General features: G+C 41.6%; 1 protein-coding gene across 1 annotated transcript; it reads right to left on the bottom strand.

Annotated features, from left to right (window-relative positions):
* Nucleotides 1-1,049: 1,049 nt before the first annotated feature.
* Nucleotides 1,050-20,382, bottom strand: musk (muscle, skeletal, receptor tyrosine kinase). The gene is made up of 17 exons (XM_086135049.1): nucleotides 20,301-20,382; nucleotides 17,997-18,123; nucleotides 17,394-17,545; nucleotides 17,141-17,268; nucleotides 16,929-17,070; nucleotides 15,802-15,926; nucleotides 13,622-13,781; nucleotides 13,207-13,213; nucleotides 9,908-10,171; nucleotides 8,837-9,033; nucleotides 8,691-8,714; nucleotides 8,519-8,607; nucleotides 6,808-6,982; nucleotides 5,892-6,078; nucleotides 5,644-5,835; nucleotides 3,818-3,966; nucleotides 1,050-2,469 (listed from the first exon to the last, which is right to left on the bottom strand). Exons 1-17 carry the CDS (start codon nucleotides 20,380-20,382, stop codon nucleotides 1,769-1,771), a joined length of 2,901 nt encoding a protein of 966 aa, XP_085991175.1. The 3' UTR covers nucleotides 1,050-1,768.
* Between the last annotated feature and the right edge of the window lie 1,151 nt (nucleotides 20,383-21,533).

Raw genomic sequence — 21,533 nt, 5'->3', positions numbered from 1 at the left:
ACACCTTGCCATTTCTTCCCCTGTTGCGTGATGGATATGACCTGGCCTTGAAGAACACCCTAAGACTGTACAATAAAAAAAAAAAGGAGCATCAGCTTTCACGTCGGAATTCCTATCCCGACAATTGGCAACAAATGGCGTAAAAAATAAAGACAAGGAGAAAAAGGATGTATGGTCACCGTCCAAATTCAGAGATACAGGAGTCAAAGTGCAGACGGAAAAGAGAGTGGGAGGAGAAAAGAGTGAGGACAACAATTTAGATCAGCGAGAAGAGGCCAAACTGCACCCTGCCAACTCTATAAACAGTTTACGCTCAACATCCTAATTCCCAACCCCCTCACTGAAATTCAAAACACACCACCAAGCGGGACACATGCCTGCCATGAAAAATCACAAAAAAATGTGTTCTTTTTAAGCCCCTAAAATCATTCGCATACAGTACAACAGCAATATTTTATCCATATCCCCCCTCCAAAAAAACAAACAAATTCACATCCAGAAAAGCAGCATTCTTGTTGTATGCTTTTGACTCATGTGAACCGTCTTGTAGTGAAAAACCAAATTCACAAGGTCATGTTTCTCACCTATTGTACACTATTTACAGTGCTCCAAGTTTTACATGCTTCTTGAGTCGCAAGCTACTTTCTTCAATAATAGCAGCGCACCCCCGATGAAAATGAAGCCCTTCTGTGATTTGTTTCCGCTTGTCTCAGCACACGCTTCGAATCCCAAAATCATGCTGAATCTAGCTTTGAAATCACATTTTTGCACACGTGTCATTTGCTGCGGCCGTGTCTGTGGATTTAGATGCTTTTTTTTCTGCTTCGACCACACCGACCGCAAAAGCCACACCAGACGTAGCAGCAGTCAGGCAGCCTCTGGTTTCTGTTTACTATCTATGAGGTGCAGCCGAGTGCTGAGAATACGACGGCGGCTGTTGAAGGCACATTTGTCCCAAGTAAACGTGAACATTTTAAAAATATATACTTGCAGGTAGTTTTATGCACATTGAAGTATTAACGTAACATTTTTCGAATATAAATGGGCACGTGTGCTAGAACAAATATCGATTTGAAGTATGGAAAAACACAACAGGAAATGGTCTGTTTTGTAATATACATAAAAATGCATTGAAATTATTTCACATATGCTGACGATCCAAATATTTAATGCCTAGTGCCATTTATCGTAGTATTTTTTTGAACTCTCACACACACACACACACACACACACACACACACACACACACACACACACACACACACACACACATACACGCACGCACACACGTACACACACACAAAGCATTGCTACATAAAAGAGTAAAAACGTAATCTTTTCAAAATGTAGGAACTACAATCCCAAATGAAAATTCAGCTTGATTTTTCTGAAAGGCACTCAATATGACGGCATAAACACTTTCAATCATAACCAACAATTATGCGTTAGGATTTCTTGTCTACGGGCCATCAACACGTATGTGCGGCAATCCCATTGGACACTCTGGCCAATGTTACTCAAGCGATAGTTCGCCATCCACATACTGTAAATGTCTGGAAGCTAACTGCCACCATTTTGAGCACCACTTCTTATTATAGAGGCCAAAGGTAACTTATAATCATCTTGTGATGTGGGAATAAATTTGGTGTTGCATTATATATGCAAGTTTTCCTTTTACCGTGTAAACATCATCTTGGGGGTTTCTCAAAATAGCAATATTCTGCTCTATGCCAGTCTTATGTCGTGTCTTATCGGCGTTATAAGAAAATTAACAGTCCGCCTCGGTATCATCATTTGTGCTCTGCATATTTTGATGCATCCGCTCCAGAATTCGATGTATGCTGTTGAAGCTGGGCCGATCCGATGGGTGTGTGCTCCAACAAAGCCTCATTAGATTATATAGCTCCAGTGGGCAGTTCTCAGGGCAGGAAAGAATGTGACCATCCCTGACATAGTAAATAACTTCCTCGTGGCCCATGCCATAGTAAGGCTGCATGCCGTGGGAGAAGATCTCCCATAACACCACGCCATAAGCCCAAACATCCGATTCAGTGGTGTAACGGTTGTAGAAAATAGACTCCGGGGGCATCCATCGAATGGGTATGGCGTCATTTTCATTGGCTTTGTAGTAATCAGCTGAGTAGATGTTCCTGGAGAGGCCGAAATCCGCAATCTTCACCACCATTTCCTCCCCGACTAGGCAATTTCTTGTCGCAAGGTCTCGATGGACAAACTTGCGTTCCGACAGGTAGGCCATCCCCGCGGCGATCTGTTTGGACATTGACAACTGCTCGGGGCAAGAGAGGGGCCCGGCTTCCGTCTCTGAAGAAAAACTGCGACCGGATAGGCTCGCGCGGCTGACCGTTCGCACGGATCGTGTCGGAGATCGACGACGCAGGAATTCGTTGAGGTCACCTTGGGCCATGTACTCAAACATCAGGCACATGGGTTTACCCACTGCGCATACACCTGCGAAATGAAAGCAGACAGACTTTTTTAAGTTCCCTTTTGATCATCCGAGTCCGCTTTTGAGCTTGGCGATTCCCGAAGGTTTGTAAGAACAAACCAATGACATTCAACCACATAAGCACATTCGTGATGTCATTCATCTCAAGGAGCAAAGTTATTTTCTCTTTACCGGTATATCATAGAATGGGTTCATTCACGGAAGGGGGTAAATAAACATTCGGTGCAGACATAAACACAGACAAAACCATTTGCGATGTGTGCAAGTTCAGAAATAGACACGGCACATAGTGGATCTACAGTTTTGCATTAAGAGCTCAGTGACTGTAGCCAATTGATAAGTGATCTGAACCTTTTTACACACAGGAAATGCAGAAATTTAAAAGTATTCTTTTTTTTGTAAGCAATCTATTTTATTTACTTTTACTATTCACACACAAAAAAAAAAGTAGGGCCATTTGGTTTCTTGAAATTTCAATTCTAACTAAAACGCACTATAACATTTACACTTGAACATCTTTGAACCTTCTTTAAACCTTTTGACACACATTTTCCATCTGTTAAGTGTTTCGACAGTGTCGCAGAAGGACAGCAGCAGAGTCACCCAAAACCATAAAAGTTGACATCTGACCACGGAAAACTAGAAAAAAAAATCAAAAATCAAAACTGTCGTAAATTTTGCTGTTCAGCTCCCTGTTTCGTGAAAGGCAAGTTGCAAAACGTACTGAAACGTTGAACAGTTGGTGTTCTAATTTAAAAGTTTAGAGAAGAATCGATGAAGTTCACCCGTAATGGTTTTGTGCCTTTTTGGTCCTCCCTTAAGTTTCACAATATGCTAAGCCCATTGCAATACAGAAAACGTTTTGTGAGTAGTGTATGTGTATCTGTTGACCGGACCTTTATACCTCGAAAATGAAATAAAGTAAACATCTTAACTGTACAAATCAATTCCACTTTGACTCATGTGCATCTAAAGTGCTGATACCATTAGCGTGAAGTTGTCTGGATTTTTGTTGCTTTTGGAATAAAAGCCTACTGAATAATTGATCAAGTCTTCGAATGCTGACTTGAAATGGAATTATTGTTTAGCGCTGGTGGATTCAGTTTGCGGTGCCCACAGAGAGTGAAGGAATTCAATTTGATCCATACGACTTGATTCCCACATTGAGTATTGAAGTACAAATTGGGAAGCCTTCTGTAGCTCCTTTCAGTGACTCTCGATCTGGTTTTTCGTTTAACTCTCGAGTCCCTTTTCAGTGACTACTCTGTCGTTCAGTCACACAATGAGAACTCCAGGCGTGAACGCCGCTTTTTGAAAAGTCTTGGTTTCATCCCACGCGCGTACGCTTACCGAGGAGTCGCACGATGTTGGAATGGTCAAATTCAGCCATGAGTGCTGCCTCTCTCTGGAAATCATTCTGCATGTCTGCTGAGGCTTCTTCCTTGAGCATCTTTACAGCCACCATTGTGAAAGGTTCCATCGGTAGCAAGCCCGGGGCTCTGCAACAATTTTATGTTCACTCACATCTTCAAGAATTGATGTATTGTACACATTTAAAAGAAGAAAGGATATTTAGACTGAAGGGTTTTTTTTTTCATTTTCTCCCCTTCTGTTACCACATTCAGCTGCATGGAAACTTTTGGTAAAATGTGAAGTATGGATATGTATTTTACAAATTAATACACACACACACTGCAGCCAACTTTACAGCATCCTCAATAGGAGATCAGTTCCTTATCAACATACTTTGTACACTTGGATCTCCTGAATGGACTCCATTGAGTCAGTTTATGTTTCAACCCTGTAGATCAGGGGTGTCAAACTCTTTTTGTCGCAGGCCACTTTGGAGTTATGTCTTCCCTCGGAGGGCCATGACAACAGAAACCGAATTAACGTTTCATCCTCACATCATATTATTAGTTGTACACCAAAAAAATGATGGCTTCCTAGTTTTGAAATCAGTCAACAGTGGAGCAAAATTATAACAAAATCTCAACATTATTTATGACACATGACAATTTGACATTTCGGTACAGATTTTAGCAAGCATCATGGAAGTTGACACCCATGATTTGCTTTAGCGGGCCACGTAAAATGATGTGGCGGGCCAGATCTGGCCCCTAGGCCCTGACTTTGACACCTGTGCTGTAGATCGTGCGCGTCTCCAGCGCGGAATTTAATGGAAAGGAGAGGTGTCACTTCCATTTGTCACTTCCATTGGCCATGTCATTTGTGTTCTCTCCCACAATGGTGCAAATGCCAGTTTCTTAAAATATCAAAAGAAAGAAAACTCTACCCGGTTTGACCGCACTTTGGAGGAGTCATGCCCTGGGCATGGAAATAGGGCCCCACGTGTCCTGTCATGTGAAGTATTGAATGTCTGGTTATGTTGGAAAGAGAGCGATTCAAGGTCAGTATATGTGTTATGTTCCCTTGGGAGTTTCCTGAACTATATGGCAGCTTCGATGAAGGGCATCATATCTTACTCAGTTGTGGGAAATAAAATGAAATACATTGAAGCTAAAGCAATACAAACAGTTCCATGTTGAGCTCTTTTTGAAAATATCAAGCATATTTATTCACGGATATCAGAAGGACTGATCGGAGTGTTCAGTGTGGACTGAATATGACACCTCTCTTTGAAACGTGCAAATGGCTCAGCGAGTGCTCATCCTCTCAGGTTTCATTTGGGTTGCCCATGTTAGAAGCAAATAACCCATAGCTTGTCTCATCTGAAGTGAAATATTGTTACCATCCCCCTCCCCCCCAGCCTCCCCTTTTGCAAGTCCATTGGCATACTGTTATCCTCGTTACATAATCGCAATAGATTAATGGCCCTTTGTAACAACATTCTATCTTTCACATTCTACGGGCGTATTTGATCAACAGAACTGTTGATCAACTCGCATTTAGTTTTATTCTGCACGTGTGTTATTGCTTTTGGTACATTTTAAACTGGATACTACAATCCCTACAATCCTCAAAGGTCACGGATTGTTCTGGACATTTTTTGAAAAGCCCTATCAGTCGGAAGCTTGGCAATATTGGAAGGGATTTGCACAATTTGCAAATACCCATACCTGTCCTCTTGAGAAGACCAGAATCTGGTTAGGTTCATCGAGCTTTTCATCACTGCAGCCTTTGTTTTCATCCATTTCCCTCAGGCTCAATCTTACCTTGCTTGAAAAACTCGACCAAAGGCTCCCTCTCCAATATCTCGAACATACTGGATATTATTCCTGGGGTATTCAAGGGCCAGAAGTTTGGAATTGAGGAGCAAAGGAATCCGTTGGTACATGGGGTTCGGGTGCAGTCGGTCCAGTAGGAGCTCTGAAGGAAGAGCAGTCATTGTTGGGCTCTCCATTGCCCTACACAGAGACAGAGTTAGTATTGTGTGTGAAAGAACTCCCTTTTTTGCATTTACCGTTTGTGTTGTCTCCATTGTTTTCTCCGTCGGCGACATGCGACGATCACGACGGTGAGGAAGACCGCGACGGCGAGTACAGTCAGAATGATAACAATGACCGACATGGAGTATGCTGGAGATGAAGCTGTTGTGGGAGGGAGGTGACGAGGACCTGCTGGCTCTTGCTTAGCCACTGACACGTAGCCTAAAGATGTAAGCAAAAAAAAAATCCAAATGGAAAGCTAGAATATTGTTATCAAATGATGAACACGATTCATTGATGACAATAACGGCGATAACACAAATTTGTTAAATATAGAAAGTCAATATGGCAGCACGGCGTCCAAGTAGTTAGTGCCAGGTTAGCGTGTCTCACAGACTGCTAGAGTTTGAATCGCTCCTGTGTCGGATTTTCACGTTCTCCCCATTTCAGGGACAGCGGTTACTACAGTGGACAACTTATTGTGTTATCAGGTTACAGGGTGCATGAAAGGGTTAATGGATGCCAAAAAGATCGAGACACGGCCATGAGGCCGTTTTCTGCCAGACGCAGGAGACGATTTGTCCTCTCCAAAACAATCGCTATTATCGTATGGTGCCTTTGCCGCGCCTACGCAGGAACTCAGCATCACCTAAACAATGTTTTGGTATCTTCCCATGTGTGATTCTGCGGTCTTAACTTGTTTCAACTGGTCAGTGTACAAGGGCACAGAAAGACAAAGAAGACCAAGCGACACAACGGCCTAACTCAAGTCACGCGCCTAATTATGTGTAGGTTAGTCCAATGTGGTTTATGACGTCATATGTGAGGTGCCATAATTGGCTCGGGAAGCCTCTAGTGAGTTCACAACATCCTAATCAGCAGTTTTCTGTTTTAAAAGTTTTAAGCAACTAGATGAAATGTTATTCTTGAGAAAGAGATAACAATAGTTACCTGATCCCGCTCCCGCTTCTCCACACTGCGGCACAGCACAATACTCCCAACGTATGTTCGGATTTGAGGTGTAGCACCACGGCTTGTCGCTGATCCCTGCTGGGTTTCTACAGTTGTTATCCGAGTTTTTTAACTCTGGAACGGCATCCACAGACAAGCGGTGCTGATGAGGAACCTGCGTTGACGCAATGTACAGCGGAATGAGAGGCAAGGCGTATTTTGAGTGGTCAAGAGAGTCTATGCAGGCTTTAGAACACTTTTAAGGACACTTACACAAAACACCTTTGGAGATAAACTTTTGGTAAGTGGACCTTTGGAGACCTTGTTGAGGGCCAAATGGGGAAGGTTTTGTTTTGATAATGGCAGAGGTTGGAGAAAGTTTCTTCCAAAGGGCCAACTTAAATACTCAACATATGGCGCTTTGATACAGCGTGAAAAAACGGTTTCGCATACCACCAGTTATATTGCAAAAAGGTGTGAGATGTTTTCGCCCGTTCTGGCTCATTGCACAGCTTTATTGACTCAGAAAATCATACAGTTGGGCAATATTTTGCAGCAACAAGCTCCATATTGTCAAAATGAAATACCGAACACTGCATCATTCAAGTTGCTATTATGCATTATAGCCCACCAAAATCAACATATCACCACTTCCAATCAATAAAATTATTTTTCCACAAATGCAATATTCATCAGAAAAAAACCCGAAACTGAACTTTAAAAAAAACAAAAGTTTGAGCCAGTCTTCCATCAACTTATGAGGAGGGAAAACAGATATTGAACTGCTTCCTGAGTATTGCGTCATTCCAGATTATGTCGTTACATCCAAACGCACGAACAATCCACGCAGAATGTGTGCGAGTCTGTGAGTGAATGAGTGAGTGTTTGTGTTAGTCGGTGCAAGATTTGCGTGTGAAAGCTAATTGCTTCCAGAGGCAGGATGTGACAGTACAAGACCCTCCCTCCCTGCTGACCTGGCAACACGCTCGCACAGACAGACACGCACAAACTGCACAGGAGTGAAGCACGAGTTCACCCGAAGAGACTATTTTTACCAAGTAAAGTCTTAAAAAGATAAAGGAGAGATTACGCCATCTTTCCGAGAAAGAGCCACAAATGTATGATAGAAAACACAGACGGGCACAAATCAGTCTGATTCTCCATAATGGAACTAAATTGATTTTAAGCTTGTTGCAAATTTAATACTTTGCATCATTGGATGACAGAAGTCCTTCCATATGCATACACACCCTCCCAAAGCTATTCCAAAAGTGAAGCCAACTCCTTGATTTTCATTTGGAGGCTGCAAACATTTGAGTTTGACATCAAAAGAGGAGTACGAAACAACAGAAGAAACAAAGAAACTGAACTCAAGTCACGTGAACATGATATTCCGCACGTACTCAATTTGATGGCTTTCATTTCGTTTTCTGATGTCTTAAAAAAAAACTTACAATGTCAATGTTTGACTCTCAGCATTCCATTTTAAAATGGTTAGAATGACCTTTTAATCGTAAGATTATTTCTGTTGTATTTGGTTGCAACTGAACATTTGAAGTAAACACATTTTGTGCAATCAGCTGTATATAATAATTCCTGAATGTTAAATTCTATTTTCAAATATTTTGTTAATATTCATGGATTATTTACATGCGGTCATGTATTTGTAATTTCAATGTTTCTACTGCAGTACACGCTTGTAGATGAGTACCTGTTGATCCCACGGCTGACAGGGTATGCCGGACCTTGTCACGTTCATGCTACCCTGATAAAAACGGCCTCTGTCACTGTAACATGTTGCTGGTGATACAAAACAGAAATGTAACGAGTTTTTTGTTTGTTTTTTTTAACAGTGGGAATTTTCATTCATGTTTAACACTTACTAGTCATTTGATCCGTCTTGATGTCTGAAATACAGAAAAGTTAGATGAGTCATCTTGAATCGCAAACTTGAAAGGAGAAAGAAGGTCATTGGAAGAACATTTGTTTGTGGAAAGGTTTAGCATTGCTATATGAACTTACAACTTACCCACGAAAGGAACACGAGTACAAGCTTGAAGGTCTGAATGGAGACTAGGTAAAGTTTGACATTTGGGCAACAACAAACGGGGTGCGTGGAAGTCTGCGGCAGAACCGAAGAGTCCAGGCTGGACCGACAGCATGCTGCCTTCTAGTATCGACCATTCCCTATGGCAGTACAGCTCCTTCACTGCAAGGCAATGCTCCCTGTTGTAAAAAAAACAACAACAAAGTTTAATATTAACCAAAATATTAACTGTCACATCTCCAGGAAACTAAACTGGAGAGAGAACATTGAATTGTCATGTTCACTCATCCAGGGAGACTTTCCGCAAGGCTTTGGAGGATGGAAAGGAAAAAATAGGAAGCTACACTGGGGTTGTTCATGCTTTTGAAAGACTTTCCTCAAGATTTTAATGACTCTGGGAATCTTTGCCTGCTGTTCATCCAGAAAAGCATTTCTCAAAGGTTACTGATGTCGAACAAGAGTTGCACTTGCAGGTGTTTCTGAGTTTGATGGGATGAGGTCAGGACTCGACGCGGGCCATTCATTCAATCAACTTGCTAGCATATGACAGTTGCCTCTTGCTGAGCGCCAATGGTTTGCGAAGGTTTGCGCACGGCTTCTGAATGTTTCTTTTTTGTCAGGGTTTGTTCAAGGTTACAAAGAGATTCGCAGTTTTCCTTGTCGCAAAGGAGCAAACGACATGTTCAAAATGTGATGGCGACTAAAAAAACTGTTTTCAACCATTAGAAACTGTTTGGGAATGTCCATCTTTACAACCTTTTGCAACCCTGACAAAAAAAAAAAAAACATTGGCTACGTCCGCTAACACTAGCAAGATACAGGCTAGTCATATTTGAACATTTTTGGAAAACAAGAAAAAAACAATCTGAAAAAAAATGACTGGCTATTAGGCTAATGATATACAGTCATGATATTGGTGCACTTAGAAACCGACACGGGAGGATGGAGTATGGATGGATTCAAATTCCTTTTGCACAGATTTAATTCATTCTAGAATATTTTTAGATATATGTGCTAGTCGAAGGCATGTGCATTGAAAAAGAAATAGGTTACCTGCAGACAGGTTTAGGTGCTGGTCCCAAGCCTGATGGATTACAGTCTGGGAAAGAGGTATGACAGAGAAGTGAACGCACTGCAGGGCCACAGAGTTTACTGAGACCTTCAAACTCGGTCCACCAGCTCTGAATCAGGTACTCTTGCACGTCCTCCGGGTCAGACATGGAGGCGTTGAAGAAAACAAGTGAATCTCCCCTTAAAATCGTGCGGCACACTTCCCCCCGATATGCACTGCAGAAGCCCGCAACACCCTTGTAGAGTCTGTCAAGGAGACATGCATTCAGGCTAAATGTTTGCAGGAGCAGCTCAAAGAAACATTTTTCCAACCATATTTCGGTTTCGGTCAATCGACAAATTTGAAAATGACCTTGGGAGGGGAGTGGTTAGAACTTCTAAATCAAAGTTGTGATGTTTTTTTTGTTGTTGTTTTTTTTTCAAATAATGGCCGTAGCTGTCTTGTGTGGAGTTTGGATTTTTTTCCCCTCTTTTTGCATTGCTTTTGTCTTCCTTTCTCCCACATTCCAAAAAATATGCATAAATTGGGTCCGCCGCCTGATGACTCCACATTTTCCGTCGGCGTGAATATGCATGTGAATGGTTGTTTTTCTATGTGCCATGCGACCCTTCCGGGGTGTTGTCTGATGTTTAAACATTGTTCATTTACTTTTCTTAAAAAAAGATTTTTTTCTTAAAAAAGGTGAAAAAAGAAATACTGTAAAACTGCTTGGATAATGTTTGAATAGATTCTATTAAAAAATGTTGGTGATTGTGTAGACAAATGGTGACGAGCGGCATTTGCTTCACACGTGATCTCCTTCTGAACTGCCATTGACAGTGACTCTTACAAAGTCCAGATGCTCTTTCCTTTAGGGGGGGTTACTTATTAAATCAAATCACCAACATAAAACTTAACACGTAAATCTAACAAATCCCACCATGACCGTTATCTCCCTAATGCCTTTCCCATGACTCCGTCGGCATCCAGTGTCCAGATGTGGCAATACGTTAGCAAACTTACAAACTCGCTATCCTTTGAGCCCTGATCACACGAACCATTTGTTCCTTTGTTTCCAATTCGCAAACACAGCAGGCAGCTGTACAAAGTACAGTCGCCTCGACACAAGCAGTAAATATGTCTGACTATTACAGAGAAGGACACGTGTGAATACAGTCACAAAATGTTTCTCCCGCTCAGTTTGCAGTTTCACTGTCCACATGTGGTAACTGTGGTCACGTCGAGGTCTAGAAAAAAGTTCACATTCAACTCGCGCCAGATGCGGACATCAGGAGCGGCTCCCTGTCCGTATGTCAATATTAGTGACGGAAAGAAAGGCGTATCGGGATCGGATTCTCTCGCCGACATCTTTACACTAAGTAAAACCAGATGGTTTTGTGTGGGTCAATGATGGTGTCGCGGTACATGCCCCCGACTTTGGTGCACACAGCGTAGTTGAACAGCGTTCAGTTCCCAATGAGTGACGGTATGACTGTAATGGTTTGCTGCCTCCATATGGGCCCTCCTAGTAAATAACGACCAGTTCAGGGTGTAGACTGCCTTTGGCGTGAATCTGCTGGATTAGGCAGATGATTTCGTTTGATACAAGAAATATTATTTGAATATGAACTTTATCTATGGTGGCCTCAGCCATTCATTAGCCACAAGTGCCATTGTTTATGCTGTTTGTATTGTCTATATCGTCTATATTGTTCATACTGTTCAGATTACACATGATGTCTTTTTTTTATACAGTGTAGCTGCTGTCTTCTTAGCTGTGTGTGTTTAATGCACAGCATGTTTGCATGCATATTTGCACTGAGGATTGAGAGGAAGAAATTTCATCTATGCTGCATGTCATACGTAAGCATATTTGACAATAAAGATGACCTTGACCTTGACCTTGACCTTGATTATGGCATAGTCTGCTGGTCAGGCAGTAGACAAGTGACAGAGTGAGATTGAACCAACTGGTCAGGAGGGCCAGCTATTTCCTGGGCTGCTCCCTGGACACTCTGGACGAGCTGGGCAACAGAAGGATGCTAGCCAAGTTAAAAGCTATAATGGACAGACCCTGTCACTCACTCCAGGCCACCCTGACAGCACTTGGCAGCTCCTTCAGCCAGAGACTGATAGACCGGTGCTGCAAGAAGGAGAGATACTGCCGCTCGTTCCTACCGACTGCTGTCAGGCTGCTGAATAAACATACGTGAAAACCTGGACTCACCCTCACTCACCCATTTTTAATATGCTTATATCTATATTTTATACTTTTTTATTTATTTCTATACTTTTTGCTCTTCTACTTCTCCCTTTCATAATTTTGCTTTTGTAAATTGGGAATTTCTCCATTGTGAGACAAATCATGGCTTTCTTATCTTATCATATCCTCCTGACGACCAGGAAAAAAAATGTTGTCCAATCACATTTATTTTGAAATTCCCCAGTCTATGTGAAGTCATTGGACTACTCCAAAAGAAATTTTTGAAATTCCACTACATTTTTTAAACACCTGAATACTAGGCTCAAATACATTTAAAACAACTCAAACAACACTTTAACGTGTTCATAAGAGTCTTATAAATAAAATGGCAACAGCATTTCAAGACAAAATGTGTTTGATAAAAAGTATTACTTTTCCTCTTCCCATAAAAAGTGCTTGCACTGAGGGAAGCCATTTTCTTACTTTTTCTAACCCCTACAAATTTGGTATCATTGGAAAGCACTGAATGTCCTCTTTAGAGTAACAAAAGGAGTTAATGCGATTGGATGCACTGGGTGGGAGATATTTAGGTTCTCAAATGTCCTCTACAGATCTTTAACATCAATGCAGGCCAAAAATTAATAGTCATGTACATATTTCGCTAAGTTTAGGTGTCATATAAAAATGAAACGGTTGGCCAGCGTGGCCTCCTGATGCATGTTTCTGTACAGGTCAACTGTTTCCTACATCAGATATGTCATATTGGCGAGAGAAAATGAAACTGGCCACAAAGGAGAACAGGCTCACATATAGGGAGATGAACATTTGAAAGTCAAAAAGTTAAAGGTACACTCAGGGGTTTGTCAAAGTAGAAAAGCTAAAAGGGCTTTCGAAAGTCCATGGCTACCCTGGCTTAGATAACACAAAGCACAATTATTGAGTGACCTAAAAAGCAGTGAACGGCCCAGCACATCAGAAACCAAAAATCCTTCAGAGGTATGCTGAAATTGAATGAATATTGTAAATGTAACCACTGTGTAACTTGAAAGGATTAAGACACAATAAGGGTTGCAGCAAGTCCACATTCCAGTGACTTACCTCCATTCTATCGGGAAATGGCAAGATCCACAAGATGTTGGTTGAAGGTGAACCAGCACGAAAAGAAGAGGGACGAAAGAAAGCGGAGGCATATCATTTAGTCTCGCTTGGAAGAGAAAATCAAACGTGATCCTCATCTGTCCATGTCCTAGGTTTAGCATCTTGGTCTGTGGAGGGACTTAACAACCAGGAAGTGATTGGCCAATGCGTGTGTTTTATTTTTTTAGGTGAGTGTCGTGTGTGTGTGGGCTGCGGTGAAGTTGAAAAAGAAACAAATGGTCCAGGGGGAAAAAAACCCAGCTGAAGCCACGCCAAACAGCTAACATAACGCTAAGACTCTGTGTTAAGTAGTTGATGCTCCTCAGATAAATCCAACACTTTGTTTGAAGATCCACATGTAGAATTAAATACTCACCTGCGACAGTCACTCGAGCGGTTGCTTTGACAGTGTTGGCCCCAGCACTGTGTCTGTTTGAGGCCAAGCACGTGTAAAGAGCTGGCTTCGTCACCGTCACCCGCAGAACCGACAAAATTACTTCTCCCGCCAAAGTCTCATCGACTGATGCGCCGGAGATCTTGAAAGGAACAGAAACAAACAGTCGTGGGAGTACGTCATGATCAATTGTGTTGGTCTTTTCAAATTCATGTATGAATGTACAGTATAATGGTGCATCTTTTAGAAAATATATCCCATCGTGCCTATATCCTACTGGTCCATTTTTAACAAATCTCCAAGATTATCACATAGCAATGGGCTGCTGTCTCATTGAAATTGGTTGGAAGGGAGCAAAGATTATTTATGTCATTAGTTGTTAATCTGTTAATATGTTATTAGTTGCTATATTGATAAAACATGCACATTGGTAGACAGCGTTCAATATTATCGAACAAACATCTACGTTGTTCTTTTTTTTTTATTGTACAGGAATTCACACCACATGTTTGTAGTGACACCAAATGCGTGTCTTTTATACTGAGAGATGTCTGCAGTTTTTGTGATACGTGGCCTTGTTTTTTGGATCATCTTTAGCCAGCTTTACTGAAATAAATTAAATCAACAGGCTGCCAGGAAACATTTTCACACACACATATGCAGACACACACGCAAGCCATATTCACAAGCATTACTGGTATTTTTTTTTTTTTTAACAAGCACCAAGCCTGCCAAAATATTATAAGGTTCATGCTTTTTGCCTTAGTGGCTCCATTATGTTTAGTTGCGTAGTCAACTTAAACTATGCTTGAATTACAATACGATTGCATACCTGTCAACTTTTCGGAGCGCCAACCCGTCCGTATAAACTACCAAAAAAATCCGTATAAAGAGCAAAAAATCCTTACAACATACCAAAGCATTTTATGTCAAAATAACGGCACAGAAAAAAACCCCACGACATTTTCAATGATATTTATTGTAGATCTCCATAATACAATGTCTGGTTAATGTCTAATCATCATGGCATTACTGTGTTCAGAGTTGTATTCCGGAAATGAAAGTATTCGAGTTGACGAGCACCGTTCTGGGCAAAAGCAAACGGAACTACTTGTCGGGGGGGGGGGGAACAAAAAACAGAAATTTTCAGAATCCGTATGATTTGTGCGATACGGCCATATACGTAAGATTCACCACAAAATCCGTATGAACTATGGCTAAACCGTATGAGTTGACAGGTATGCGATTGACAGTGAACAATGAATCAGGTCAAAGCATTCAGTACAGAGTCTCTTCAAATCACGGGTGAACTACGACCCCAGAACCACAACAAACATCCCAAGAATTGTTACAATTATTGAGTGTTTTACTACCAATTTAAAACGTACCAAAGCATTGTTTTTGTTTGGGGGCGGTTTGGGGTGAGTTGGGCATAAATCAGTTCAGAATCCAGCTCACCTAGTCATTACATACGATTCAGTTATTTTGAGTTGTCGTGACTTCAGCTGTGCAGTCATCAACCAGCACTTAAGTGCATCTGCATCCAATATAAATACCTCCCAGAGAGTGGCAGTCAAATCTGAGCATTATTAGCTTTGTAAATGCTGACACTGACTTGTAATGTATCGTGCAAGTGTACTTACGGGGTCTGTTGTACGGATGCGTGTCGTGTATATCCCAGTGGGACTATCAGACGTAAGTAGATGTACTGACACATCAACACAGAGTATTTTCTTTGAAAACTGTGGATATCCTTTTGGCGAGTCATTGTGAACAAAACGCTCCATCCAAGTTGTTCAATGTCCAAACAAAAACAGCTTTGCAAAATCTTTGATCCCACTTCAAGAAAGACTCAACTTTCAACCGAGGCCAGGGTCCATTATTGTTATTGGCTAGGAATGCTCGACCACATTTGTATTCCTTAAAAAAAAGTCAGGGCAAACTAGTCCTCACCGGGGCACATTTACTTGGCATGACTTTGTGAACTACTTCACGACAATGAAATTGCCATTAACAAGTTCAAAGTTCAATTTCAAATCATTGAGCTTCTATTCAAAAACAAGCCGTTGACCAACATGTGTCAATGTGTTCAAATTGTAAAATATGCTCAAACCAGCAGGCATTTTACTGCATGCGTCTGGAACTCCGTGCAGTCCACTCACTGTATTCCCGTTTTCTAACCAGGTGATGGTGGGGATCGGATTTCCTGTGGCATTACACTCCAGAGATATTTGGCTGCCATATGCTACTCTCTTCTCCTTGGGAACTTTCAGGATTCGTGCTGGAGCTAAAAATGTCACAGAGAGACCACACACAGAAAGATTATTTCAAAAATGGACGTATAAAAGCGGTCTCCATGTGTTCACGGTTATTTCTTCAATATATGGAAATGGTTAAGAGACACTTGGCTGGAACTGCCTCATTTTTTTGGCATTGTTGAAAACTTGGCTACACCAGTCAAGGAATAAGCGATGCACCACGTGTCATCTGCTCAGGGTGGAGCCAGGATGAGCATTACATAATATTTCCCAATAAATTTACTAATGGCACAGTTATAACAATAATCAGTCAAACACAACACAACACAGTATGCCCATATTTGTTGATAACGACCTAAAATAAAATAATTTAAATGTGTTTACTCTGGAGCACGTCTGCCTCACAGGAAAATTTGTATCAACTTAAAAGGACACACACACACACACACACATACAGTATATCCATACATACATCCATTTTTGGATCCGGGTGCTGGAGCCTATCCCAGCTGTCTTTGGGCAGTAGGCGGAGGACACCCTGAACCGGTTGCCAGCCAATCGCTGGGCACACACAGACGAACAACCATCCACGCCCACACTCACACCTCGGGACAATTTAGAGTGTTCAATTAGACTGCCATGCATGTTTTTGAAATGTGGGAGGAAACCGGACTACCCGGAGAAAACCCACGCAGGCCCGAGGAGAACATGCAAACTCCACACAGGGAGGCCGGAGCTGGAATTGAACCCGGTACCTTGGCACTGTGAGGTCGATGCGCCAACCACTGGACCCCCCCCCCCCCCCCACACACACACACACATTTATGTGTGTATATATATATGTATATATATATATACATATATATATATACAGTATGTGTGTGCAAAAAAAAGTATGATACGTTTCCATTAGGTTGACAGTTGTCACAACTTAACCAATGGTAGTTTGTGTTATATTTAGGGCTGAATGAAAGTACAAGAGTTTAGTTAGTTTTGATCTATAGGTCACAAAACCAAGGTCGAATACTTACCTTGCACTTCAATGGTGGCAAGCTTGGAAAACGCCGAACCGAAGCTGTTTCTTGCCACACATCGATACTGCCCCGCGTCTTCCTTCTGAATATAGTTGAACTTCAGTGCACCGTAGTCAAGAATATTGACGCGCTCACTGACCTGAGAGAGGTTGACACTGTGTTGGACTGACAACGGTACAAAGACAAAAATAGGGCACATTCACATTTACCTGAATAAGCTCATCATCTTTAAGCCAGTACATGTCTGGTTTTGGGTTACCAAGGGCAACGCATGGCAAAACTGCTTTGGACTCAACCAAAAGGGTCACATTTGTTGGATGGCGCTTGATTTGTGGCTCTGATTCAGAAAGGGACAACGTCATTCATTTCAGGGCCTTTAAAAAGGTTCTGCCATCATCGATACCTTGAACGGCTACGATCAGAAGTGTTTTTGTTGTAGTTTTTAAAATGAAGCGGACATACTCATTTTTAACTGGAGCGCTCCGCAGCTCTTGGCTGGCTCTCCAATTCCGTTACTGGCGAGGCAGCAGTACTCTCCGTTGTCATTTTCTCTTGCATGAGGGATAAGAAGCATTTGTCCCTGTTCTCGAGTAAGATACCTGGAATCGTAGTACCTAATAGGACAGACAAGGACAACGAACAGCCAATTACAATATTGGCAACATCTCATCAAAACAATTTCTTCAATTGGTGGAAATAACTTGAAACGCGTGGGATTCTGAATTATTCGATTGGTTGAGCACTCCTACGCCCTTGCCAGCATTTCCTTTGATGATTCCAAACCTCGTTGAATCCCATGAGATGCCTGTCAAACTTTAGCAATGACGCATCACGGGAAACCAACAGCCACATGTGCATAAAAGCATTTCTCCGTGTCAGGCGTAATTTTACACAAAGGCGATGACGGATGCACATTCGTCAACAGAGAACTGGTTTTGGTTTGAATAGATGATTCACTTGAATTATTTCTTCGAGTGATGCTGGACTACAAAACAAACAAACCCCCTCACCCAAAAAATAGATGCAGATGGAGTGCTGTCGCCAAAGACGAAAAGCCAAACTTACATTATTGGCTGGTTGTTCTTGGTCCATGTGATGTCAGCTGAAGGTCGCGATTCTACCTCACAGATGAACGTTGCGTTATGATCCAGTAGTACATCCACCGTCTCCAATAAGGTAAGTATACGAGGTGCTAGAAAGAGAGCCGCTGTTCAGTAAATTCACATTCGATTCCATTTCTGAGTCTGCGGCTTATGCGACTGTTGTAAAATCAAGCACGTTGGGAATCCGTTTTCCCGTGGCGTATTTTATGCAACATTATTTTGTTGAGATTTCAGCCAGGATGAAGTCATCGAGAGTGATTTCGCTGACCCATTGTCAAATACCTCATTCACAATAGGAAGTGAGAATGACTTGTCAGGCGAGAGAAAAAGAGAAAGTAACACGGGATCGGCTTTCAGATATTTATTTCTTGTCTGGGGAATATATTGCGAAGGACACCAAGACAAACAAGGACAATGGTAAGAGCTCGGGGATGAAATCACATCCGAGTCTATCTGATCGGAGACGTCAGGTTTGCATTTTTAAACTTTGGACGAACTCATGAGAAGAAGGGAACGTGAAAAGAAGATGGAATTAATGAAAACAAACGAGAATGTTAAAAAATGAGGACTAAATAGGAAGGGGTGAGATTTATTTTGTTTGGGATATACTGTTGGTCAATACTGCTGAAAGGGAGCGACTGCAATTGAAAAGCTGACGTGAAATCACACTGATTTTTCAACGCAATATAGCCTTCATCCAGATCAAACCAAAGTCAGTGAGACATATCGCTTTGTTAGCGTTCATGTCGCAGTTTGAAATGCATACTGCCTGGAATAATAACAATAATAATCCAAGTACAACCGAGTTTGTGTTTACATGTTGATATTAGCTTTTTGTGCAACAGTGCAAAATACGGCAAAAGTTGCATTTTCGCATTGGGTGAATCGCCTTTAATTAATCGTGGGCTACACTCTCCTGAATGATTGCTTTAAAAAAAATAACAATAATAAAAAAAAAAGCAATGCCTCCTTCATGGAAAGCAACAAATATTGGTCGATAATACATAAATAAACGCTGGCGCTTGTTTATAGAGCGCATTAATAGCCTTGAACTTCCGTTTCCTTTGGTCTTTGTGGTCATTTCTAATACATCCCGCGGGATTCATTTTTTTTCCCCTTTTTATTTTCGTGTCACATCAGCCGTTGTATTTGCCTTTGACGCTGTCATGCAATACGCAGTGGATTTGTTTTTTGTAGCAGACAATCAGATGTTTTGAGTACCTGATGGTTGAGTTCTAAAAATCCCGCAAAACAACACAATTGAGTTCGAAAGTACAGATTCAAAGAAACGACAATGAAAACAATGTTTGCTCACACTCTTTTTGTATTACAGCTTGTAAAAAGAGCCAACAAAGTTCAGCAAAACAAACTGGCAAAACAAACTGGCTTCTAACTAAACACAGAAAATAAAAATCACAACAATCTTCCAAACAAGCATAATATTTTATATTGACTGTAAGAGGACTTTCCAATGCGTAATTAAATCACTTTGCAGATTATTATTTCTTTGGAGATCAAGTAGAAGGATGATTTCACATATTTCACGCTTATTTCCAATGCAAAGCAAAAGCGGCGTTTCCGTGTTAAAACAGTGACGGGAATAAAAATGGCACACTAACACACTTGCATCTGGCTTGAGTCTCCATTGGGAACAGTCAACTTTGATTTTATCCATGGCACTTGTTCAGTCAGAAAGCTGGAGGGCTTGTTTTTCTGTTGGAAGTTCCATTTTTATTTATTTATTCATTTATTTTTTTGGGGTAATGCATTGATTAAGGTACACGGGCGGTTTTGATCCTGAAAATGACTCACTTTCAATTTTGCAATCGAATGATGCCGTGGCACTCTATGAAAGTTGTTTTGTTTAATACTTCCGTCTTTGAGTCAATGGCAAATAATTGTATTTGGTGATTAATATAAAAAAAAAAAGCTATATGAGTGAGCAACTGTTCTCTAAAGTATGCGGTAAATATTCTTAACCATGGAAATCATTGGATTGGACACCTTCCCCTCTTGCCCTTGCAGGATGTGGTGATCGCCGGGTGATCTCAGGGTGACATCCTGTCGTTTACACGCATTCGTAGCATTTAGCAAGCCAGGGAATAGGGTGCATCTCACGATATTTCCTTTCACGTCTACATTTTGCTGTGATCATTCCAGCATCGCAAGGGAAAGAAATGTAACGGGGTAGAGCTTTGCAATGTTAACTGACATTGGCTTCAAAAGTCACTTGGAAAAACTTTCAGCATATGGAAGCTCCGCTTACCTCTCTGGATGCCATTACTCAAGCTGACCAAAACCAGAAGAGAGAGTATCTTCAAGACTGAAGGGAGTCTCATAGTCTTCATCCTGGATTGGAAATGAGCCACCTCGGCCCAGTTTTGTGTATTCTAATTGTTTATATTCCCATATCTTCTAGCTACGTCAGTGTGTATCGGCGTAGTAGTCAGGCAGCCATGCTTCACGCTGACCAGTTCCCTCAATGTGTGTTAACATTGTGAGTGACGGCAGCAGCTGCGAGCTATCCTCACAATGCGGTCGCAGCAGCGTTTGGAGCCACACTCAAAGCTCCAAAGGCTCCGGTGTTGCAGAACCACTCCACGATTTAGCAGCTTGAGTCATGAATAGTCATCGAGTCATCCTATACCAGGACATTAAATGAAGACCAGACAAACCACACAATGATGACTAAACTTTACAGTTGTAGAGACAATAAAAAGTGCACGTTTACGGCAATGGGACGGATGTATTTCATATGATATGTAACAGGAAATGTGTTCATGCACATCTAAACAAGTTATACTTCACTTTTGTGAAATGTCGTACAGAACATCTGTATATATCCTATTCAAAGGAACATACTGGGAAGCATACACATATTTACGATGTGACACATTGCATATATGGTGCAGGAGGCCTTTGCGTCCACCTGTTGCAAAGGCCTCCACCTGTTGCCTGCAGACCTGATGCTCCGATTTATTTTCGGAAAGGAATGGCACTTCATTGGCTTTTCATCTTTCCTACTTCGGATGTAGTCAACTATTGTTTGTACCATTGAGAGGTTAGTCGGACTATTTTGGTACTGTGCTGAGATACAGCTCCTGTCATTCAAGTGAAGTTTTGAGCCAGGCATTTTATCTGATAATCTACTGTATGAGATTTATATCGTGTTTATTTGTGGGCCTGTCGTCGAACAACAACATGAAGTACTGCATGGCGTCGTAGGCTATTGAGCTAACAGAGGCCCTCCCTCACAATGCCCTCTCGGTCAAAACATGCCGTAACAGTGTTCAACCACTGGATGGTGCTATAGCGCTAAAATTGACAATGCTGTCAACGTGTGCGGAAACTATAGAAGTCACAATTAAATTTCTATCCACTTATTGAACCGCTCAACCATCCAATTTGTGTTTCGATGAACCTGTTCAGAGTGGTGGTGAGGTAAAGTCGGCTTTAAATGCCAAAAGCACACGTACATATAACACACAGGCGAAACGTT

This window comes from Hippocampus guttulatus, chromosome 17, assembly GCF_054856545.1.
Source record: "Hippocampus guttulatus isolate MCC_2025c chromosome 17, RoL_Hgut_1.0, whole genome shotgun sequence".
Taxonomy (NCBI): Eukaryota; Metazoa; Chordata; class Actinopteri; order Syngnathiformes; family Syngnathidae; genus Hippocampus; species Hippocampus guttulatus.
The sequence above is the reverse complement of the archived record's forward strand: the minus strand, read 5'-3'. Positions and strand labels throughout refer to the sequence as shown.